General features: G+C 40.0%; 1 protein-coding gene across 2 annotated transcripts in view; it reads left to right on the forward strand.

Annotated features, from left to right (window-relative positions):
* The window catches only part of CEMIP (cell migration inducing hyaluronidase 1), a 101,425-nt gene that overhangs the window by 40,134 nt on the left and 34,997 nt on the right, over window positions 1–26,294 (forward strand). For both annotated transcript variants that reach the window (XM_075207793.1, XM_075207794.1), the window contains exons 2-11: window positions 4,826–4,932; window positions 8,554–8,694; window positions 10,662–10,800; window positions 12,229–12,465; window positions 14,607–14,786; window positions 15,150–15,220; window positions 17,491–17,586; window positions 19,856–19,977; window positions 20,985–21,126; window positions 24,609–24,800. In XM_075207793.1, coding sequence (XP_075063894.1) covers window positions 4,860–4,932; window positions 8,554–8,694; window positions 10,662–10,800; window positions 12,229–12,465; window positions 14,607–14,786; window positions 15,150–15,220; window positions 17,491–17,586; window positions 19,856–19,977; window positions 20,985–21,126; window positions 24,609–24,800 — 1,393 coding nt within the window. In that variant the 5' untranslated portion in view covers window positions 4,826–4,859. The remainder of the gene's footprint in view (window positions 1–4,825; window positions 4,933–8,553; window positions 8,695–10,661; window positions 10,801–12,228; window positions 12,466–14,606; window positions 14,787–15,149; window positions 15,221–17,490; window positions 17,587–19,855; window positions 19,978–20,984; window positions 21,127–24,608; window positions 24,801–26,294) is intronic.

Consider the following 26,294-nt stretch of genomic DNA (forward strand, 5'->3'; position numbering starts at 1 on the left):
CTGTGGATGATCTACATACTTGATGCTTCCACTCACCATGACAGACATGAGCACAGCAAGGTGCTTGTGGGTTATCTGGTATCAGGATTTTGGCAGCTAGCATACTGACAGATCACCTATGGATCCTTGCTGAGGATGAGGAAGGGCACAGGAGGCGTTTCTCTCAAATCATAGGCTGTGGCACTAATTACAGACAGAGAAGAGCTGTCTGCTAAACAGCATAGTTTTCTATCACAGTCCTGTGATTAGACGTGATGGCACTGGGCAGACAGCAGTACAGCCAGAGATGGGTGTTCTCCTGAGTTGACAACTTTGGAATAAAGAGCTGTGAGCATCAGGATTCTGAGAACATAGAACACTGCAGCGATAGCATCTCAGTCATCTATGATCAGTATGACGTTAGCCTGACTTGTGCCAGGTAGGCTTAATCTGAAGATCCATGTAAGGCAGATATGTGCACAGGTATGTGATCTGTGTATACCATATTGCACTGTGTTTTCTCACTTGACTATTTAATATATACACAGAAAGCAGCCGGGTTGTTTATTTTATTACATTCCTGCTCTTTATTGGACCTTACCACAGCCAGAATCTAGCTCCAGGTTTTTATGCTGGTCTGATTAATGTATTTTTCTTTCAAAGAACAAGAACTTGATGGTTCAGATCCATGCTGTAAATATGTTCTTTGCTTGTACAAAGTTAGCATTTCACCTGCATCTTTGAGCTTTTGTTTTTCTGTGCGTGTGTGAAGAAAAATGCAAGTTGCTGAGGACACGTATGTCTGACTCTTAGTGTGGGTTTGTGTCATTCATCAATTTATACAAGTTTCAAAGCTGGGTAAATATTTATCACGGAACACAAATTAGCAGTGTGTTCTTTTATTGCTTTCTTGTATTTATTTTTTTTAGAATGTTTGGTGGGAGATTTACTTTTTTGTGTTATCTTGTAACTTTGTGTCATTAATTTTGCTTGGTTTTCAAACTCATAGCCAGAGCCAACAACAGTAATATACTGATCACTAAACTATAGTGTGGTCTCCATATTGGAATATAGACAAAAATCCTATAATTTGAATCATTTGGCATAACCATCTATATAGTCCAATCCTTAAGACAAAATAATACCTGTGTTGTTGTGTGGCTATAAATCTCAGTATGTCAGCATCTGGAGAATAACCCATGACTGGCAGGGCATTATGGGACTTTTAGTTCCTCCACAGCTAAAGAGCCTGCCTTAAAATAGCTTTTCATGTATCTAGTTATATTCTTAATAAATTAAGGGTTTCCATTTCCCTATATGTAGAAAAAAAGTGATTATTTTGTTATCCTTGAAAGTCTTAAAAAATATTTTACTCTGTATGCAAATGACAGCTAAATGATATATAGCAGGGCCTGTGCTTTTTCTGAATTATCTGACCAGGAATGCTATTACTGGAGACGTTATCCCTGTGAGAGACACCATATGTTATTATCATTGACCCCAATGGAAAATGTACATTAATGCTGCCAAATACTACTGTTTGGGTGAAGCAGTGACAAAGGTTACATGCAGATGTGTCAAAATACATACGTTAAATATCTCAGGGCCCCTTGGGAGACATTTAAAATGGTCAAGTTGACAGTGATGCTATACTTAAGAGGTTGTGCTGCCTAATCTGCATAATTTGACTGCTTCCAATTACTCAAAACAAAAGCATTGAAAGACAGAGTGTTGGTAATTATAGCTGACATACAACGGTTGCTCAGTGTCATTTCAGCACTCCCTAACATTTATGAAATGATCTCCTGAGTGTTTTGTAGATACTAGAATTTGTTCCTGCCGTATATTTGCATGCAGTAAAATATCCTGCATTTGCCTGTTAATCATGGGTTTGAATGCTGGATTGAAGTTCAGGTCACCCACCCATAGTAACCTGTCTCACACACACCCTGCATCTTGTGCTCAGTCTCTCCGAGAACAGAGGCACCCGGCCTTTGTGCTGGATGTAGCCTTGCTGATGAGCCTCTGCAAATCTACAGCTGGAAATAATTTAACAACACTGATCTTGCCAGGAATCCGAATATATATCCAAGGGTTGCTGCCAGGCGTCTTTCCAAGGCGGACTGAATAAAGCATCCTACCCACCAGGGAATACATAGATGGAGTTGGTAAATACCTTCGTAGGACTCCTCCAGCAATATCCTGACCCAACTGGCATTATTGCCTGCTAAACTGGTGCTATGTCTTTTATGAAATGATTGCATTAGTATTGGACTGGGGCAGGATTGAGTGCTCAGTCTAATCCACAGAGAAAATGATTACTGGTCTACATAAATATTTTGCTCAGATGGATTATGTGACTAAAGAAACCCATATCTGGAAACCAGAACAGTGAAAATTCCTAAAAGTGTAAATTTAGCAAACAGGTTTCCAGCTACGGGGGTCAAGCACAGAAAGAGCCGGTGTTACGGGAATGTTCAAAATTTCATTATGTGTTTGCTGAAAAGACAGATGCAGGTAGCAGTCTTCCAGTGTTCCATGGTCCAACTATTTCAGCAGGACTGCTATGAAATACATATTCCGCAGGGCTCTTAGTTATATTAGATTGATGCTGCATGTCTGCACTCTGTTACTGTGCATACACCGTTCCCATCCAATTTATACCATGCAACATGTGTAAGCCAAATGTGTCTGCTGGTAAATGACTGACATGACAAACACTTGAATTAGAGAAAAGTAACCTGAAGCAAAACATCCAAATTGTATTATCCATGTCAGGACACCTTTATCAGTGACCGGAGACTGCACTCTCAGACCAAAATGTCTAAGGTGTAACGATATGAAGTGAAGTTATCTTCTTGCTGCTAAAGTCTAGATGAGAGTTGTTTATCATGTTATTAGTGATAATATTGCTTACAAATTGCCATTTAAAGTGAACATGATCCATATAGAAATGTTCATGGTAGTTTGTATATATGATGATAAGAGTGCCATTTTCATAACCACCTCTAAACATGTGTGGCAGAACAATGTATCACAAGCTGATGGTGTAATATTAACCTGGGTACACACTTATGTAATTATTATGCAGATCACACGATTCACAACCATTTGGTCAGATATTGCAAAATTGTGTGTGCTCCTACGATCAGGTTTTATCTTAACAAAACACACCACATCTGTTGATTTGGTTTTATTACGTTCCTAAAAATCACCAATCAGCGATGGAACGATGTCTTTTCAGCAGATGGTTATGAGAGATCACAGATGTGAAGGTAAAGCGGGTAGGTGTGTATGCATGGATCAGCATGCTCATCTGGACTTTCAATCGTTGGTGAAATCATTAGAGACATTGCATTTTGTATGGTTGCATAGGTGTGTACCCAGATTTAGAGTCCTGGGAATACCAAGGGTGTCAACATAAAATGTATTTCTAATTTGCCACTATATAAAATAGCACTATGTTACCAGCTAACGGTATCATGGCGTGAGGAGAATGAATGAATCCAATTTAAATATAGAATTTTCAAAATGGTCATGTGTATTATTGCACATCTTGGTGTGGAATTTTGCACATTTCTCCAGTAGAAATTGGCTTTAAATGTGACGTGTGGAATTCCCCCTATCATTTATTTATTCAATTTCTATATAAATTTTGTTCCGTCTATAATGCTCCCTGATTATACCCCAAACACACCACAGAGCAGAAGGAATTAACACTATCCTAGCTCTATTTGTAGACTAAAAATTCAGCAGAAGGTGGAATTGAAAAACACAGTGGAAAGTCAGATCTCGAAGACATTGTACGTCTGTGAAACACCGTCACACTTCTAAACAAACAAATTTTGATTTGCGTAAAATTCATCTGCAACTTTATTTATCTCTAAATTTATTTATCTCTAAATTTGACCTTCTGTAGCATCTAGTGTTATCTGGTGCTGTCAGTAACTCTTTATTTTTGATGGCTCTGTGATAGACATGTCTGATGCAGTGTACTGGAGTCTAAGTCTACTTGGCAGAGTGTCTGTCATTTGATGAAGGTGACATTATAAGAATACAAGCAAATGTCTATGAAGAGTTGTGTCTCACAGTGCCACAGATCTGCCTACCATAGCCTGTCTCCATATGCAGTTGCAGCAAATTGTGGAAATCAAAAGTCACAGCTGGTATATCTAAAAAGGGGCATTTGTCCTGGGTCCACCATTAGGCTATCTCGTAATGTATTGTGGAGACACTAAAATGGTATTATCTCAGACCCCTGGTGTCCTAGAATGACAATGGTCTCCTAGTTGTTAAGAGTGGGGTCTGCTGTGGTTTGGCCAAGGTAATTCTAAGATCTTTTTATTCAAATTCAAAGAAAACTGTAAAAAGAAATATGAAGCTGAATTGTATCATAGTCCTGTCCTAACCTTTATATATCACTAACATTACTTTAAATCCTAAATCTGAGTCTACCACAAGCATTAGCAACTTTAGCTCAAGCCTTGATCTAAGCCCAAGTTTAAACAATGATACTAGTTCAAGATCTAATCCTATTCCAAGGGCTAGATTTACTAAGCTGCGGGTTTGAAAAAGTGGGGATGTTGCCTATAGCAACCAATCAGATTCTAGTTGTCATTTTGTAGATAGTACTAAATAAATGAAAGCTGAGATCTGATTGGTTGCTATAGGCAACATCCCCACATTTTCAAACCCGCAGCTTAGTAAATCTAGCCCCAAGTGTTAACAGATCTATTTTAAATTCTGAAAATGTATGAAAATCTTACGCAGCATAAGTTCTAATTGTCTTGATACAGTTGTAAATGCCTGTTGATAAATATCCTTTTTTTTCTCTTGTGTTCTATAGGAAATTGGATTTGAGGTCTTCAGTGCCAAGAACCATGTGTGTGGGCAGCGTGGGTCTAGCTTCGCTTCTCCTGTTGTGTGCAGTGGGTATTACACCCGGGGTTACAGGTTAGTTTACAATTCAAAAGCAAATTCTAATGAACAAGTAAGAGGTTTATCCAGAAAATCCTCAGATATGTGCAGTCATTTACACATCAGCTCAATTTCTGCAGTAAAACCATGAACACTTTAAAGAAGAAGTCCAGACATTTAGTTAATTCATATCCTAGTTAATAATAACACTATTTGCAATTTATTAGTAACTTTTTTTATAGAGGACACATAAGCATATATTAAAGTTGTTCTAACTTATCTGCATGTGAACTGGAGATTTAATTATCATCATCATCACCATTTATTTATATAGCGTCACTAATTCCGCAGAGCTGTACAGAGAACTCACTCACATCAGTCCCTGCCCCATTGGGGCTTTCAGTCTAAATTCCCTAACACACACACACACTCACAGACAGAGACTGACACACAGACAGATTAGGGTCAATTTGTTAGCAGCCAATTATCCTACCAGTATGTTTTTGGAGTGTGGGAGGAAACCGGAGCACCTGGAGGAAACACACGCAAACACGAGGAGAACATACAAACTCCACACAGATAAGGCCATGGTCAGGAATTGAACTCATGACCCCAGTGCTGTAAGGCAGAAGTGTTAACCACTAAGCCACTGTGCTGCCCAAGACATATATCAATTCTGTTTCAAAAAGATAATGCATGAGCTCTTTACCCCAGATCGCCTCTTCCCCATGCCCTATTATAGAACTTGGCAGACAGCCAAGACTACTGTTACTTGTTTACCTTGTTGCAACAATGTTGTAACAATTCTCTGCAGAACAGGAAAGTATCAGTTATGCAGAGAAGCTGATACATTTAAAGGCTGTCCACCTTCAAGTAACTACTTTATTGCACTCCCTCCTACAACTTTTACTAAACAAATTGCTTTAACTTGCTGACGTCCACATTTAATCTTTTAACTACGCATTTGTTCATCAGACAGAGCTGATTATTTTGGCATAGCTCTGCTGTCCTCACTGCATTCACTTCATTTGTATCCTGAGAACAGCTGTGTGTCATAACACAGGGTGATAAATAAACAGTATTACTTGATGATATAAAGGTATGCTAGGAAGAAATGAAGCTACAAAGAAAAAAGGCCATGTACTTAGTAAGAGTTACAGGGAAGTCATGGCAAGCCATGAAACCTATATAACTGTTGTTTTTTAACCATAAGGAAGCAGAAACATGAATAAAATGTTTGCAAATCACATTATCATCAGACCGAAGCGAGCTGAGGTTCTAAATGAAACTATGTAATAAAATACAAAAGAAAATCGTTCCACTAAAGTTAGTAACGTTCCTATAAATATCATGGAACATATAATTTAATAAGAATGGGCGTTTAGCAGAACAATAAATTTTGTAGTAGGCAGTAAGGGCCTTATTCAAAGTGGAATGTAAGCGTAACTTGCGCTGTAAATAGTCACACGCAAGTGTCAGTATATGTATGCCAGTTTCAGATGCGTCCAGCTCTGTTTGAGCAGCAGATACATCCCTTTGGCTACAGTCTTACCCCTCAGACACTAACATTCAACTTGTGAACATGTACACAAACCTTTTGTTCTGTATGTTATGAGTGCAATAGCTGCGTAGAGTCATTTTAAACTTGAATAATCTAATACAGCAGGAACAACTTCCCCATATGTGTGCAAAAAAAAAGATTTTTAATTTTTTCATCTTTTCTCCAACACGTTCGGCAATCCTAATCTAAGGCCAAGGGACTACTAAAGTCTCAATAAGTCATTCGCAATCCTCTAATTGTAAGCGGTTCGCTGGTTCGGGTGTTCAACATCATCATCACCTGCTACTTAAACGTGCCCCTGACCACCCTCAAATAAAACTGAATTTGCAATCACATCTACAACTATCTCCCAGTCTGAATCCAGACAAAATTGCTGGAACACACCAGTACTATATATTAACTGCTTTAGAACACCTCTGCCCTCCCTCATCACGCCTCTTAAGTAACAAAAATCTCAGGTCTGAATGGCCGTAGTTGCATGTGTTCACTTTCTAAGCATGCACAGTGTGAAACCAGACACAAGAGTGCTTATCTCTGAATCAGGCACTAAATGTTCCCAAGATTCTTAGTTCCATATGCAATAGATGGAGGGATGGATCATTGGGTGATGAAGTCCTAAATTAAATAGTTTAATTTTAAATGACGATATACTCTAATGTGCCTTACACCTCACTAGGCCGCATCCCGTATTACAGGCACATTAACATATACAAGCACCTTTTTTTTATCTTCCAAAGGGAAAATATCTATTTTATAAGAAATAATGTGCCGCTAATTTCAAATAAGGATATTAGAAGTGACCTTGCAGTTCGGTCACCTAACTCTCTTATATGGCCATTATCAGTGACTTCTAATTCCCTTATATGGTATGGAGAAGACTCTGCCAGCTCCGGGTCCATATAAAATATAAAGCAATGAGCTAGTGTTTCTTTGGCCTCTATTAAATGATGTCAGATGTTTACATAAATGCAGCTCATGTATGCATCAATAGGTTACGTCTATTTAATTAATATACTTATTTATATCTTTACCATAAATGAAATTGTCAGTCTTTGTAAAATCACTGACACTACCTTGAAACCATCACAATTCTAAATAGCTAAAAATAAGTGACTCTTGGAGACGGTTGCATTGCTACTTTTTCCTGGTGTGGAAATTACGTTTCTACCAATATGTTGTATTAAGTGTTAATTCTTTATTGGATCAGTTTAAAAATCTTCACTTTTTTTATTGGACTTGGCCACGGAACACTCGTTTCCATTTAGGCCATAGACAAATACAGACATTTTGCAACTGATCTTCTCAGGGGTTAGAGGTTCGCTGCAATACAATGTATTATTATGTCTAATTTCTAGATGGTTCACATTGATAAGGTTTATTAACTGGTAGTGTCCATGTGTTTAAACGGAGGGATTTGCTAACTGTGAACCTTTACCAACATAAACTGAGAATAGACATTGCATAATGTGTCAGCACTGTGAGAAATTGTAGACTTTTCATGGGAGAACTCCGTAACAGAGCTGTCAGGATTTCCAACAACTTTCCCATTGGTTAATATGATGTTGGGCAACATGACAAGAGGTCATTTGTCCCAAAATAGTGTTCACACAGACCAAGCGGTATCAAGCAGAGGACAAGGCTGATTATATTGAGTTATTTATTACCTCTGCATAACTTTCAGCCCCCTGGCTGGACAGAAGGTGAGGCTTCAGCCCACTACCTGGACCATTAAGGTATCTCCTTATCTGATGTGAATGAGTTCTGTGTACAGCGCTGCATAATTAGTGGCGCTATATAAATAACTGATGATGATGATGATCTCCATAGCTCCCATGCCAGCTCACACATGCATAGGTATGCATTCCATGGCTGGGCAAAGTGATAAACTCTTAACACTCTGGGCCAGTATTTCCTGGGCATTAGAACAATTGCGTAGATAAGGTATAGGTTATCACAACAAAGGGAGCTGTTAATAAAAAATTGGTGCATCATCTGTTCTTATAAATGAATAATTGTAATTGTTTTTGTTTGTCTTTCAATACAGTAGGGTTCAGAGGGTAATGGCTGTTTATTTAAATTTATGTTTGTTATGCTAGGAATTTGCCCACATGAAGACCTTGAGTTACAACCCTGGAGGCCGGAGAACAATGAAGAAAACCGTGTGACCATTGACGCGAGCAAAAAGTTCCTTCTTACGTCATCTGTAACTGTACACTCCATACATATCACTAACGGGGGTAAGTCAGCTATTTCTGCTATTATTTTACCAAAAGGCATATGTTTCAGCACAAAAATGTGGTTTAATTCATTTATGTATTTATTTTGTTGTTCAGCTGGACCAGATTCTTTGGCAGCCGGTAAATTCATAAGTAGATTCCCCAACTGCTGAGCCAAATCAGATTCAGCTGTACATGTTAGGTTAGGCTGACTAATAGCTGTAATAAACAGGCAGAGTGAACTTTACCCTATTTATTAATTAGTGTTGTTGGGTCAGCCGCTATAAACCAATCACATATAAATGACACATGCTGCATGGCTGCTCTGCGGTTAGGTCAGAAACCATGCAACCATGCAGCATCTGAAATAACTGCAGTGGCGTATATGTGATTCCTTTGGAAACACATCATGATAATGCACAAACGAACGTATTATACTGTGAAGTTCCTGTTTTATAAAGACACACAAGTTCTGCTCCAGGAAATGGAGTAAGATTCTATCTACCCTACCAGTCACCTATTGAGCCTACTTGTTGTAAGAATGTCCACCTCTGTCCAACATCACCTGCTACTTTATACCATACCGGACAACATTACTCCTTTCACCCGGTTCTCAAGGGTCTGCTAAATTGCCTCCACTTGTGTTTACATTGAAGTAGCAGTGAATAAATTAATTGATTTTAAAATAAATATTGTTAACACCAATTAATTAATGCCTTTGGTAGCTATGGAAAGATCCCCAAGAAGTTGCTGTACCGGGGTCCGAAATTTCTCTTGGCGGCCCTGGCTGTAATACCTACAGAGGTCAACCTAGAATGGTCAGATGATCTGAAATGCTACCCAGAATGGTAGTGTACAATGACATATATAAAATTGTTATTTTAAAGAACTATAATAAAACCATGCATCTGAACGGTATTCCGTACAGAGTCTATTCTAAAAAAATTTATTGAAAGCCTGGAACGTGCTTTCTCCCAAGTGCTCGAAAAAATTTAAGTGTAAAACTCAAAAAAAACATGCTCAAGGGTACGATTCAGACCCCATTCGCCACAAGGCTAGGGGGGGTCTCTTTTGCCAAAGGTTCCGCCAAAGCTTTCCCCTTGGCACCAATATCTTCTGCCTCCCCCAAGGGGAGACCTCAGATGGTTCAGGGAGGTGGGAGCCACTAGGACCACACCACCCCCTAGATCTTCAGGGATCGGACCCATAAGGGCGACCGAACCTCCTCCAATCCAGTGAAAAAAAACCCCATAGAAATAAAGTCAAAGGACAAACAGTATAGGAAAATAAATAGTGACCGTGCAAGACGGCCCCAGCCTTACGTCCGAGATGTAAAAATTCTTTCATGCCAAGCCAGAAGGTCAAAGCAAAGGAAGTGAGTGCAGCTTAAAAGTGGAGTTTGTGCTAAGTGCCTTAATTTCAAGTGAGGGTGACCAGTCCCCAAGTGATTTCAGGCTCCCCTGGGTCACCACTCCAGGGGCACTAGTTTCAGGCTTCAAAGCTACCGGCCTTCTGGCCAGACCAAGCTTTCCCATGGCCCTTTCAGGATGGGAAGAAGCCCCTACTTGGACAGGTACTCACTTGATCTTAGCCAAAAGGCTGAGAAGCGATTCAGAGCCTTTTCTAATGATAAAGCTAAAATACAGAGAACATTCTATTGACCTCTGCACAATACACAGAGCATTCTAGTGACCAGTACATAACACAAAGTGCATTCGAGTGACCACTATACAATACAGAGGAAATTCAAATAACTAATATATAATATATAGAGCATTTTAGTAACCTTCATACAATACAGTATTATATATGAAATGCATACTGTATTCTCTTGATTACTAGACAATGCTGGTGCCGATACAATGTAAATCTCTGGTGTTGATAAAATTCAGATCCCCAAATCTCTGGTGGCGATATAACTCAGTGTTTGGTGTCTAATATCTAGAAATGTGCCATTGGCAGTATAGTAACCACACCTTGTATTACAGGAAAACTTGTCATTAAGCCCAGCAATGAAGACATCATCCTTCGTACTAGATATATATTGATTGACAACGGGGCAGAGCTGCACATAGGGAGTGAGGACTGTCCATTTCTAGGCCGTCTTACCATCATCCTCTATGGAAGGTAAATTTATTAACCACTGTCTGTGAAAATCAGAGGAGTGCAGGAAAAGTTTCCTTTTCAGCCACAACACTGGGACATCTGATATTTGTGGTTAGACTCTTAGACTGGATGTGGAAACATAAACAGTTGGGGAGGAGACAAAGCATAGGAAAGGTTAGAAACTCAGACTGCATTATAGGAAAAACACACTATTGTATGAGTCACAGAACACAATGTCATGTGAACAAATTGATATTTATTATGCAATAATAAGAACTAACCTTTAACATCTTGAACTGGGCACTAACAAAAATAGAGTAAATGAGTTTGAAACCAAGAGAAAATTTGCCAAGAACTTAATTCTATTTGCAGCATGGTGTGGCCTGTCAGTATTACACATATGAATAATATGTAAAATTCAATAAATTACCATTAAATAAAGTTCTATGACCAATAAATTGTCTGTAACAACAGCAGCAGTGAAGATTTTACTGTGTGATATGCCAACATTCCTACACTTTACACAGCTCCTTCTACAGCTAGTTTAATGCTAAATTAAATGGAATGATCGATTACATGTATTTAGCCTATCTGAGAGCAGGAGGGAGAGGCATTTACAGAGATGATGCTCAGAGTTGTTAAGCCAAGTTTTACGGTTTATAAACGATGACAAGATAAATGTGTGTTTGTGGAAGTGATGTTCAATAGCCACAGTGGCTCAGAAGGAAATGTTCCAGTGTTTTTAGGCTTTGCATGGATTTTCTCTCTGGATTTCCATTCTTCTCTGGATATTATACTGTACAAATTAGAGGCAATTGGTTAGGATATATTACTGTTTTACTGAAGTGGGTTATTGATGGTGGGGTTACAGTGCAGATCAGTGATTCCTATTTTTACAACTCTTCAAGTTCATCATGTTCCCCATGTGTTAAATACACTGGGACCTTGGATGCATCAGAAACATCAATGTACACATGCTCCAAGCCTTGTTAATCATATTCAATCTAGTCTGAATCAAATCACCTGAATTGCCTTGGTCAGTTGAGCGACTGCGCTGGCTGTGTCAGTTGAGCGACTGCGCTGGCTGCGTCAGTTGAGCGACTGCGCTGGCTGCGTCAGTTGAGCGACTGCGCTGGCTGCGTCAGTTGAGCGACTGCGCTGGCTGTGTCAGTTGAGTGACTGCGCTGGCTGTGTCAGTTGAGCGACTGCGCTGGCTGTGTCAGTTGAGCGACTGCGCTGGCTGTGTCAGTTGAGCGACTGCGCTGGCTGTGTCAGTTGAGCGACTGCGCTGGCTGTGTCAGTTGAGCGACTGCGCTGGCTACAACATTTGGATTACTTGCAGAATGGAATGTTCATCGTCAGTGTTGCTTTCATAGACTTTTACATTCCTACAGTGAGGTCATTGGGACCAGTTGAAATATTTTTGACATCCATCTTTTTTTCCTGTAGGTCAGATGATGCTGAGCCTCCCCATGATTATTTTGGCCATAAATATATTGGTGTGGCTAGAGGAGGCACCCTTGAGATACACGGAGAGAAAAAGATGTCATGGACCTTTCTGAACAAAACCCTACATCCTGGTGGCCTGAGTGAGGGGGGATACTTCTTTGAGAAGAGCTGGGGGCACCGTGGGATCATTGTTCATGCTATCGACCCCAAAACAGGGGAGGTGATTCATGCAGACAGGTGTGTGTCTGGTCACATTATCTTTCCTTCCTCTGTCACTCTTCCATTTCATTAAAAGACCCTAAGGGGGGAATTCAGTTGCTGGAGATGGGCCACCTGATATCACCACGGGGTCCGGCCATGCACATTGCCGGCCATTGCGGTACAGAGACTCTGCTGTTTTTCTCCTTGCATTCCTATGGGATGCGAAGGAAAGTGAGAGGAGATTTGAGTAAAAACTCTGCCCTGATGTGTCTTCGTAGACGTCTCCAGAAAGCAAATTGAATTTCCCACCTAAAAGTCACATGTAACAAAATTTTACCCAACTGAATTATAGTCAGAGTATAAAATAAAGTAGGCTTCATTTACAAAATACAAAATGTCTGAGGTGCAGAGCAAGACCTTCTGTGGAGGTTCTGTTCACCCCGAGTTCCACAAAGGCACCTATATTCAGGGCCGGTGCTAGGGTCCATGGCGCCCTAGGCATTTTTACAAAATCGGCACCCCCCTCCTCGCAAAAATCGGCGGCGCCCCCCCCCCCCCCGCAAAAATCGGCGCCCTCCTACTTCCTCCCCCCTCATCCCGTCTTTCCTTACCTTGTCTCACCATCGCCGCCTCTCTGCTCCGTCTCCTCCCCTCCACTCACTGACACTAGTGAGTGGAGGGGAGGAGATGGAGCAGAGAGGGGGCGGTGGTGAGCAATAGCCTTTTCCCCCTCCCCGTGCATCTGAATGCTGTGCGGCGGCCGTGACAGGTATGGTCAGCGGTCGCCGCACAGTTTTAAAGTTATTTACCATTCTGGGAGCGCCGGGCCTGCCTATATATTTCCACCAAAGCGCTTGGGTAAATGGAGCAAGTTTGCAGCATTTGCAAAGGAGCAGAAGTTGGCACCAGCAGAAGGAGGAGTTGATTGGTTGCACCTAATAGGACAGTGCAAAGATGTGATTTTAAGTTTTGTAGCGACATTATTTAAATGAGATAAAGGGGTACATTTTCAGGCTCCTTACTATACACACTACTATTTCTACTCTACAAAAGGACTTGGCTTTTGCACGAGTTCCAAGTTGGCGAAGTTCCAATATGCGTTTAATAGGACATATCTTGCTCCTTCCAGTTACACTTCGGCGCAGTAACGTGTTTCTGCAAACACTTTGCCCAGTGTAAAACAAAGCTTTAAACACACGAGTGACTCATGTAATAAAGTCAGCTGTAATGTCCCTTCGCTCTCATGATTAATTTAACCCAGAAATGAGGCTAAATGGAGCAGTATTTTAGCAGAACAATGGAAAAGTTTTATTTAAAGACAGGGGTTGTGCTAAAGTGACCGTTAGTCGGTCTTGTGATGTATCGTTACACTTTTGCACAGTGCACCTCTTCAGATTTTCCCGCCTCTCTGCATGTCATGGGGAACTTCTAGATTCTATATGCAACAGCAGTAGCTTGAACTGGCAAGATATTATTTCTAATAGTATTGACTACATAAGATACATAAGCATGATAGTGACTATTCATAAGAGGTTGCTGAAAAAGCAAACTTTGCAAGATTGAAACACAGATGAAATATGTGTAACAAATTATTCATGAAATAATGTGGATAATATAACGTAATCTGGATGGAAGCATTTCTATTGTTTGGGTCCATGAAGAACGATTATCAACAATAACTTTAATATTATTGCTAAGCTGTTTGGAATCCACTGCAGGACTCCCAAGGAGAGCCAGTGCAGTGTTTGCTTGTAACCAATGCCTTCCATCGTGGTATTGTGTATTTATTTCTTGCGAATATAAGACACATGGGATACACATTACCTTGTATGCCAGGTTGGTGGATCTGTATTAGTTTACCATTTCTCGTTTTCATTTTCTCTAAACCTGATTGCGATTTGCAAGCGACAGATCCAAGGAGCTGGCATAAAACATATGTTTATTATAACACCCCCAGTATATGAACTTGGGGCCACTGAACTTGCTTTCCTGGACCCTTCACACCCCAGCCTAACACTGATATTACTGATCATGATGATGATGATTTTATAACTGTCTTTGGTTTATTTTTGTTGTGTTATCTTTATACTCATTTTTTACAATGATGGGCATGTAGGATGACATATAGATATTCAAAGTCACTTTTGTCCAATATTTAGCATGTTATTTACTGACAGGTTCGATACGTATAAATCTAAAGATGACAGTTCCCGCTTGGCCAACTATGTGAAGTCAGTCCCAGACGGGACCATATTGTCAGTGGCTGTGAATGACGAGGGATCCCGCCACCTGGACGATTCTGCAAAGAAAATGATGACCAAACTTGGGAGCAGACACTTCCTGCACCTGGGGTTCCGGTCAGTATTTTATCCTTATTTACCATGAATTGGTCTGACAATCTGGAAGTACAATTCTATGTCTAAATACAACATCAGGATTTTTTTTTATTCACTTTACAGTTCTTTTCCTAACATTACAGGTTGTACTAACTGTAATCTATGTCACTTATTGGTCTAATTATTCTTTGTCCACCTTTTCTAATATATGCATTTGTATCACGCCAGGGTCTCTTTAAGCTATGGTAGATGACTACATATAGTACACAGACAGCCTCTCTGTTAGGGCTACAGAAGTCTGCTCAGTCCTCCTGGTTACAAAGCCTCAGTATGTGAACGGACTTGTCTCTGCTTCTAAAATACAGGTTGTTCTGTTTATTTCAGACACCCCTGGAGTTTTATCACAGTGAAAGGTGATCCATCCAGCTCTGTAGAAGACCACGTGGAATATCATGGTACAGCCAAACACTTACTGAGTAACAGTAATTGCCTTATTTTATTTAAATCATTAAGCACGGTGCATATGCTGACGTACAAAAAGAGGAATTCAATATTACGAGTCAAAATCACTAAAGAGAACTAGTTGCTAGTTACTGTATTTTCTGCACATATTGCTGGTGCCACATGGGTGCTTTGTGCATCCTAAGTTAAGCTAGGTACACACTACAGAAATTTCGACCAACTTTTTATGTAGAGCGATTTTACATGCGATCGATGGTCCGATCGCTCGGTGCATGGACTGCATACACACTAGCCTTGTTTAGGACGATAAAGGGAAGAGCGGATGTCCCTTTCGCGACTTTTTACAGCCATGTTGTAGTGAGCAATGACTGTAATTTCGTACTCCCTGTTGTGGATCGGATGGAAGTTTATACACACTACACAACGGAAACGAGATTGGAACGAAAATATTAAACGATACAACCAACCAAATGAGGCGACAATTGTCCATTTGGGCAGACTTTCGACCATCGTGTCACTGCACACACTGACCCGACTTTTGAACGAGCGGTCGTATGTCGGCTGATTTTAGCGGATTATTGGATGAAAACTGTGTAGTGTGTACCCAGCTTAAGCTCTAGGAACCTTGTGCTCACACACTTTAATTGCATGTGCATAACAGATAGCATAATGACTGACATGTCCCTGTCATATAAGCATTGTTACTCTTTATGAACACTTTTGTGTTCAATGCACACCAGACAAAGCGGCTCCTTAGGGAGATCGTTTTCCATTTTGTTTTCTATTAAAAGTAAGATCACTTGCAAATATTGTTATTCATTTTCCTACTGCCTTGTGGATTGAACCATTTTACCTTATTGGCTGTTCTCCAGCACTAAGGGTTACCGGTATGGATGAGTACAGCAACACCATTTTAGCAAAGTAAAACATAAATAACAGTAAACTGTAGTAGTACCGGCCTGCCACGTTCATCATCGGGGATAAGGAAGGGAGGATGGACGAGTCTCCAGACTGCTATCTTTTTAAGTTCACTTGATAGGTGTCAGCTGAAATCCCTAGTACGTAACTGGGTAAACTAGATACATATGTGATATACAGTTATTCTTTCCAGATGCAGAAAAGTTCACATCGGTTATTCTCAATTATCATCTCATTACTACATAGATGCCAACAACTTAAAATCATTTCCAGGGCTCAGCAGGTGATGCTAAGCCTCTTTGTATTTTAAATTGTATTCTTTAATAAATATTAATTTGTAAAGCGAAGAGAATGAGATCCAGGAGTGAACACTTTATCTTGTTTACAATAATATGATCAATATGTGAAAGATAGATACATTTTTAGGGATACATCCCTAAAGCCTGGAACTGTCCATGGAAACTAAGGACAGTTGGTGTCATCATCATCATCAATTATTTATATAGCGCCACTAATTCTGCAGCGCTGTACAGAAAACTCACTCACATCAGTCCCTGCCCCATTGGGGCTTACAGTCTAAATTACATAACCCACACAAACAGACTAGGGTCAATGTGTTAGCAGCCAATTAACCTACCAGTATGTTTTGGAGTGTGGGAGGAAACCGAAGCACCCAGAGGAAACCCACGCAAACACGGGGAGAACATACAAACATTCCTCGCAGATAAGACCATGGTCGGGAATTGAGCTCATGACCCCAGTGCTGTAAGGCAGGAGTGCTAACCACTTAGCCACCGTGCTGCCCTTGCATCATCATCATCATCATCATCATCTTTTATTTGTAAGCCGTTACAAAATGCGGAGCCAGACAGATTTACAAATCATGTAAATACAAATTGCACATAAAAAAAAGCAGAGACGAGGTTGACGTAGGAGGTGCAGACAAAGGGTAGAGAGGACCCTGCTCATGAGAGCTTACAGTCTACAGAGCACATGAGAACAAAGACGTAAAGAAGTGTGAAGTCTCCTTTATGACATGCTAGTAAATGAAGCTATAGGTTCCCTCTTCTCGTCAGAGGGGTTAACATTTCAAGTTTCTGCTGGAGACCTCTGTCTTTGCCTGATCACTAGTTTACAAATACCACTTCCTATATGTAATTGTTGTGTCCTCTGCTTCATGCATAGATCCTTCTACATAAATAGAAATAATGACACAGGACACAAGGAAATATGACATTTTCGACTGGGGGTTTCCTCTCCCTGCAGATTTCTGTATGATTTCATCTGTTACCTGCCGCAGTCTGTTTACTGAAGCAGCTTCCTAACCTATTTATATGTTTGACAGGAAGCAGAGGGTCCGCCGTGGCTCGAGTGCATAAACTTTTCCAAGCGGAAAATGGAGAACACTTTAACGTGTCTTCGGGCAGCGAGTGGGTTCAGGGTAAGTGACAACAAGTCATTTTCAATATGTCACAGCGTGTTTGAAAATAGCATTGGGTTTCCCAGCAGCCACATAAAGACGCATTGATAACAATCTGATTTATTTTTCTGGCTGATGAAGCTGGTGCTGTTAGTTTGCTCTACATTCGAAGACACAGAAACCACAATCTTTATGTAAACTTCCCATATTTGCTTTTCTTGGTGGACGATTGGCTCATTACTGTTGAGGTTAGCGCTGTCTTGTTTGGAACACATGGACCATTTATTTAGTTACCTGTGGGTATCTCTGCAGAAATCCCAGGCAGTTCTGTCCTCCAGTCAGTCAGGACTGCACATGAAAATGTATGAGCTTCTAGTTGTCAGACACAGACGTCCCTTTTAACTCAATCGATGTGTTTGCTGCTCTTGGCTGACTGAGGTCTTTGGTTTTGGCCTTAACTAGACGACAACAGCAAATGTACTGTCCTCATTTAATTTTGCAGCAATTTATTGCACAACCTGAAAATGTCACTTGCTATTTTTGATTCAAATATGTTTTCGTTGGCACCAGGATTTCTTTTCTAATTGATGTCTCTGCTCAAGAGACTGAACATTAATCAGGATAAAGAAAAGGCTTTACATAATCCATCTCCTTATACTGTGCTACTGATTCTGGAACTTGTTGTGTGTGATATAATACACCTTGCAAGTCCCTGTAGATAAGAATGCATAGGCTGTGATGGCAGATGGGAAACAGTTCAGTTCACCTGATATGCACTTTCCATAACCTCATAAAAATCCCATTCCCAATTTCTCTTTAGGATTATTGTATGCCTGTCTCAAAAATGTACCTTGCTAAGAGGTCTATCCATTGCATATGCCACTCATTGTACTAAACTAAGTGTGGACAAATAGTTATTGTCTGGTCAACAATAAACATTCTAATATTTTCATAGGTGAAGGAAAACATATAGGGCCTGATTCATTAAGGAAAGTTAAGCAGAAGTAAGTAAGGCAAAACCATGTTGCATTGGAGGGGGAGGTAATTTTAAAATGTGATGACAGACTTATACCTAGTTCAACTTTAAATTTCAGTGTAAAAATAAAGTTATCAAGTATTTGTGTGTTACATAAAAAGGCAGACAGTATTTTCCGTATGTGCAAAATAATAAACTAATTTGCACCCCTTGCATTGTAACATGGTTTTGTCCAGAAAACTTCAGTAAGAAGACTTACTTAATTTTTTGTTTAACTTTTGTTAATGAATTAGGCCCATTGTTATCTATGCAGAATAACTTATTCCACAATGTTACTATGAAAATGTAGGTATTTTTTCTCTTTAGCATGTATATGGACCCTGTCCCTAAATTTATTGTTAACTATGTGATACTCAAAACACATACAGAAAATACCCAGATGATTAATATTGTAAATTGGTTCCTGTAGAGAAAACGTATGCAACCAGTGTCTCTCTAGCTGTTGCAGAACTAAAAGTCCCATCATGCCCTGACAGAGATGTGCGCTAGCACTAGCTGAGCACGCCTGGCCGGGTTTATAATTCACAAAGCTCATGGTGCACTGGAAGCATACTCACCCAACATTCATACATCAACTACTTAGTAGCCAACATTTTAAAATGATTTGCAAGGACACATGGCTGCTGAGCCAGTATGTCCCAACCTGTCACCTTGGTGCACTACAATCCCCATCATGTCATGCATTTGATTAGAATTTAAATTTTGGGATTTTAATTTAAATTTACAAAGGGAAACTTGTAAGAATTGCATCTGACAGGAAAAAGTGCATTTAATATGTAAACAGTTAATAATACAAACTGCCAGATTTGCAAAAAAAAAAAAATACAGGGACAAATCTTTAAAATCTGGGACGATGCCTGGAAATGAAAAATAAAGTCCTACTATTAGTAATAAAACTCAGGCTGTCAAAAACAGGCATAGCAATATAAAGTATATACTGTCCGCAGGCCAACATGTCGGCATTATTGAGCTTTATGGAAATTTGCTGGGGCCTTAGGCAAATTCCGCAGCCAGCCCTGTTGTGCTTCTTAACGTAGGCTGTATGGTTTTGCATCCACTTGTATTGGCAGCTTCCTGTGATGGAACCCAAGCAAGTGTCAGAGACTTCCAGACACAGGTCTCCATTTCAGTGCTGTTATCTCATTGCACATCAGTGTGTTATTCTGGCATGTGTTTGTTAGATGTCTGTTTTACTACTTGCAAATAAACGCGTTAACCAGGCGTGTGGTGTCTTTTGCACTGTCTACATTCCAGATGTGGAGTGGACGCAGTGGTTTGACAAGTACGAAAACACTCGGTACAGGGATTGGGAAAAGCTGTCTGAATTTAAGGCCATGTACCCTGGAAAAATCTGCACCCATCCCATCGACATCCAGGTACATGACCTCATTATTCCAGAAGGGGTAGCAATGAGTTACTCTATTCTATGATTTATTGAAATTAGTTCAGTGAACCACATTTTAAAGTTACAATGCGTTTTGTTATGTGGTGACTTGCAGAATCATAACAAAAACAGCAAATTAATAGACTATCTCTGCAACTGGCCTATTGGCTAACATATTATCACACTGAAGAAAAAACACTGTCAGAAGTCATTAGTGTTCGAGAACTTAGTAGTTACACAGTTGAAATGTCTGTAGTTTTAGAAAGAGCGCAGTGTTATCTTAGAGAATGGAAGAACAGGCAGACCGCCGGGATAGACCTTTGCTGCTGGTCTCATAGTTAATAAAACAACAGGTTTTACACCCAGGATGTCTCATTACTAACCATAAATAAGACCACATGCTGCATATCCAATTACATCCCTTTCACTAGTCACAGTGGGGGGATCTTAAGCTGGGTTTGTCAATGGCTGGGTTTCTTATCAGTGTCATTACCAAGCATGTCTCCAGACAGTCCTGCAGAGGGAGCAGGAGACAGTCACAACTCACTAGGTAGGGAATTCGGCTGAATGCCATCAAACGACCTCACAGGGAGAGGATTTTCAGATACTGTTTGGTTTAATAACAGGGAAGGAAAATCTCAGATTATATAATAAATGATCAAACAAAGGCCACATTAAGTGAATGGAAAGTACAGCACATAAAGTGTAGCTTTCACACTAATATTATGCCTGAAGTCGCTTAAACAAGAACATCTGAGACCTACCGATTAAATCAATAAAACGGTGAGTTGTGGGTCTGTAGCTGGAGATTAGGAACAATCGGCAACTACTTGGCCACTACTTTGCTGTCAATCTTTACCCCTTTGTGCTGGATACAAAGTACTGTATTGTCTGTTTCAGTTTACATTCTGTAACTCGGTAGTATTGTTTGTGCCATTATTTATCTAGGATTCTATGCAGTTGTGTTGCCATCAGTAACATGTACCCTGCTATCCCCAGGTTACTACAGTTAATGGGACCAATATACCAACACAAGTCTTTTACAAAGGTGGCCACGATTACAGGTTTGAATGTCGGCAGAATGACCAGGTCCATGCAAAATGCCCAAACTACAAAGTCCGCTTCCTATGTGGAAAGCCGGGTATGTTTATCTGCCTAATGAAATCCACTCTTTTGTGTTTTCAACCTCTCTGATAAACTAAACAATGGGCCTCATTAGGGTTAGGAGTAAATCCAGCCAGACGGTGTGTTTTCACCATGTTGCACTGTAGAGAGTGCAAACTTTAAATTTACAGACAGATTTAGCCTGGGTATGGGGGCACCAGCGGTGCACAGAGCATTTTTAAGGGGGGGTTTCCCCTCCACCGGAAAAAAAACAAAAAACGAGAGAGCTGCCGCGCAACGCCTGCGCATGCGCAGCAGCTCTCTCGTTTTTTGTTTTTTTTCCAAAAGAAGCGTCAAAGAAGCGTCCACGGCAGTGATGTATACAATCCAGCACCGTCGCGGACGCTTCATTGACAGTGCCGCGGCTGCTGTATAGTACAGTGCCACTATATAGGGCACTTTTTTAGCGGAGGGGAGGAGTTTCTGGAGACCCAGAAACCCTCCCTGCGTGCGCCACTGGGCACATCCTAGCTAGACTCTATATTGCAGTGTAAATATAGTATTGTCCGATATTTGTGTAGTACATGCAGACACAAGCAGCATTTTCCCTGCATTAAAAAATAAATGGATTTGCAGCCCTTGTATCACCACAGGGGGGTAAATGTATCAAGCTGAGAGTTTTCCGGCGGGTTTGAAAAGTGGAGATGTTGCCTATAGCAACCAATCAGATTCTAGCTTTCATTTTGTAGAATGTACTAAATAAATGATAGCTAGAATCTGATTGGTTTTTCAAACTCGCTGGAAAACTCTCAGCTTGATACATTTACCTCATGGTTTATGCACCGTATGAGTCCATGGTGTCCAACATGTATATAACTGAATGCATGTGTATTTGTGAAAACAATTAAACAGGGATTTCATTGCCAATGGGTTTTTCATGTTCAAGAGTCTCTAATTTATTTTTTATTAGATACAAATTTGATGGGAAATTAGATTTTTTTTGAGTAGAATGACATATTTCCTAAACGTGCTACTTGTAGACAAATGAGGGTATTCAGGGTAAGCCGTCTACTTAAAAACAATTGTACCATAACCATGGCTAGTACTGTGCCTATTTCCCTAAACATAGAAAGTAAATGATATGGTTATATTTTGGGAGCTGAGATCTGCCTTATCTGCATGTGTCAGACTGGATCTAAATATATACTGTTTATGAAGGCTGACATATTATAGGATAACTGCAGATTAACTGTAATTTAGCTGAACCATGGGGTTCCATGTCAGGGGCCACCATCTGTCAGGAGAACTCAACCATGCACTGCTTCTTGTCCTGGCATTGACAACAGGAACAGTTCAGGCACTTCAAACAACACTCTGTCTGTGCTTCATACAGAGCCATGTCCAATCAGCAGCCATGTTAGAACCTGACATAGCGCTGTGTGAATGTCCGCTTCTTCCAGTCGTCAATGCTAGGGAATTAAACAATGCAGCGCTGGTATTGTTGGTTCTTCTAAATGGCAGGGGTCTATTACACCCTCCTAGTTCTGCAATTCGGGGAAGATAAATGTTGGATAAAATTAAGTTTTAGCTGGCGTTAACCTTTAAAAGTAGATATTGTTTCCATAGAATAAAAATTAAATTGTTTTTATAGAGATCTATAGCAACATGGACATATTTTATGCTGAGTATATGAGGATTACACAAAGGAAATGAATGTTAGCTCCCCTCTCTGACACATGGCACAGCTAGATGAATAGCCAACAGCTCATGTTCTGTCACCGACTAAGCCCACCATTAGTCCTAAGCATGGCCGTGCTGGGATCTCCAGCGCCCCCTCCCCTCTGCCAGAGTTTGTGCATGTGCAGTCAAGCCCCCTTGGGGCCCTGCCAGCCCTGGCCTTAGAGTGCTAATGCCATGGCTCCCACACCACCCTTTATTCATGGTTTAACTATTACCAAAACACTTATATTTATTACTAAGCACTTTGTATTTTACATTTTAATTAACCACACAGCAAACTTCTCGTCTCAAATGTATTAATATACAACAGTCCAATTATTAAGCATTGAACAGCAACTGTCTGTCCCTGAGTTCATTGCAACAAACAGCAAGCCCCTCCCCCTGGCTTATTTTATGGTTTGTCCGGGTCATATGGCCACCACTGATTTTGGGCAAGGTCTGGGCCCCCTTTTAGCACTAGGTCCTGACTCACACACCCATACCATCATCTGCTAACACCTTTACAAGAAATCGGGCCAAAATTGAGCAAGTGGTACTACAGAGAATTTGACAAACATAGTGGAGCCAGAATTGGTTAAACTCTTAATCTATTTTGGAAAATATTCCTCACTGGATTTGGCATTTGCACACAATTGTCAACTGCATCATCTTTACCACATGTCTGAAGTCAAATCAAATTTTTGTCCTGAACAAAATTAATATGTTACGGGTGTTATAATATCCCGCATGGAATTTAGCGGCCGTGTTACTATTCAAGATGATTATTTTATTCCATTTTTTTTAAGTAAAAACAAGGAATGTGCCCAGTTTTGTTTTGTTTTCTTGGCACAGTTAGATGCATATTTATATTAGATTGTAAGCTGAATGTGTGAAACCCTAATATATATTCGAACAAGAAAATAATCCTTGTAATCAGAATAGGTTTTGAACCCACTAAGATCAATAGAGGCGTATTATTCCTAAAGGCCAAGTTAGATTTGCAAACTACTCAAGTGATTCTGTCAGGAAATTTACAAAAATATGCCATTTAATATATTCCTGTAAAAAAAAAATATATGGAGGAGTCGGTCACGATGGAATTTGGGTACTATGGCTATAAATGATTAGACAATGGAAACAACATTGTTCAAGTAATACAACACAAGATTAATAGCAAAGTAAGGCTCATTCGGCATTACTGTGATGATAATTATAATAAATATCACACAGTTACAACATAAACAGTATAGTAGTTGGAGAAAGTTGACCATTATTTATAAGTAACATCATTCTTTCAACCATTAAATGCTTGCTGGTCCTGCTGGATATTCTGTTATGCGTGAATGAGGGTAGTTGGCTTAGTTGTGTTTAATTATAGAGGATTTATTTGAGGCTAGTTGGCTTTCTAGCAGCTGCCCCCTTTTTTGGGGGCATTCAAGGTGGGTATCGAAGTGCCAGATCCTCAGTAGTAACACACAGAGCCGTAACTTAGAATTCTAGCGCCTGGGGCGAGAAAGACAAATGCCGCCCCCCTAACCCTCAATTTTAACCAAATGGACCTAATATATACCTAAACTGCGCCCCCCCCCCCCCTTCAGCGTTGCGCCCTGGGCGGTCGCCCCTATCTGCCAGCCCTAGTTACAGCCCTGGTAACACATCAATATGACCTTTATAGAAGTGCAATGATCTGTGTGCATGTTCTGCAGCAAAGTATAGTAGGAATAGTTGGACAATGGTGACGTCCAAGATTCCTAGTCATGGCAATTGCATTTGATAAATAGTCTTCTGTTCATGTTTTAGTGAGGCCCAGACTAACAGTGACTATAGACACCAATGTGAACAGCACCATCCTGCATCTGGCAGACAATGCGCGTTCCTGGAGAGCAGGAGATGTCATTGTGGTGGCCAGTACAGACTACTCCATGTATCAAGCAGAAGAATTCAAAGTACTACCCTGCAGGGCCTGCACTCCCAATCAGGTCAAAGTGGAAGGTAAGTTGTAATTCAGCGTTATTTACCAGCATTTCTCAGTGGTATAAATCTGCACTGAAGTCATAGTAACCGATCAATACTTAGGTTTCATCTGTCTAGTGCTAGTAGACAGTGAAAGCAAATGTCTGATTGGCTGCCTTGGCTTTAGAGTAGAATTGCACTTTTGATAGATGCCATTAAGTAATCATAATTTTTGTTATGTGAAACTACTGTGGTCTTTTACACTTGTAGAATAAGTTGCTTTCACATAATACATATTGGGCCTGAGTCAAGGAGAGGAAAGCATGAAAAAAAGTAACTTTGCACCTGTGCAAAACCATGTTGCGATGGAGGGGGGAGATAAATTTAAAATGTTGGGACAAATTTATAGTCGGGGTAGGGCATGTCCTAGATCAACTAGATCAACTATAAATTTCAATGTAATAATAAAGCTTTCAAGTATTTATGTGCTTCATGAAACAACAGACAGTATTTAACTGATGTGCAAAATAATAAGCAAATTTGCACCCCTTGCATTGTAACATGGTTTGTCCAGGAGGAAACTGAAGGACTAAATATTATGTTAAATAAAAAAAAATTCCTAATAATTGATATCAATTCCTATGTGGTATCAGTACCTAAATAAAATATATTTTGTGAGCACTGTACTATAAAGAATTGCCCAGTGAAAAGCTTATGGCTTCAATGGAAGTAATTGTATGCTAAAATCACTTACACACCTAAAAGCAGACCGTTACTCCTGAGAAAATATAAGAGATTATCAGCGCTATTTTTCCTATAATTCCTCTGCTTAATCCCAGAAATCCTCAGTGCACATTGGCTAATGTGGACTAAAAAGATTTATTAAGCACATATCAGTTTGTAAGCACCAGGGACTTACTATATAGAAAAGTTATCTTGTCATGCTCAGTCATCCCTGGCAATTAGCACCATGGAGTTGGCTCTGATATCCTTTGGTAACTGAAGGCAAATGTTGTGGGTGACCATCCTAGTTATTATCACCTTGAAAATCTGACCATTTCCTGTATAAAGATGAGGATATCTGAAAAGTAGCTGAACATTCTTCTCTATAGACCTTTATCTTCTGTATCAAGACGACAGGGGGTATTGGCTGCATGAAAAGTTGTGTCAGGATAATTGTATCCACCCGATGTGACTAAGAATGTATTGCCAAGGGAAAGATTGGACATTTCCAAAGAAAATAAAAGCGGTCAGGAAAGTATATCTTATGAAGAAACAGAGACAAGGGGATAAACTCCAACAGCTCAGTGACACGCAAAGTTCAGGCAGAGGGGCATAACGTTTCAGAGTATGATAGGTCAAGGAACAAGGTCTCCACTTGTATAAATAAAGCTCATATTCTTGCCAAGCAGCAACATAAAGTTCTCTATAACTTTACACTTTCACCTATATTTAACATGTGTCCCCAAATAGCTTTGGAGAAAGTATGAAATCTAGTTTTTTTTTTTGTTTTTCACAAAAGATATTAAACAA

The sequence above is a fragment of the Mixophyes fleayi genome, chromosome 4, assembly GCF_038048845.1.
Source record: "Mixophyes fleayi isolate aMixFle1 chromosome 4, aMixFle1.hap1, whole genome shotgun sequence".
Taxonomy (NCBI): domain Eukaryota; kingdom Metazoa; phylum Chordata; class Amphibia; order Anura; family Limnodynastidae; genus Mixophyes; species Mixophyes fleayi.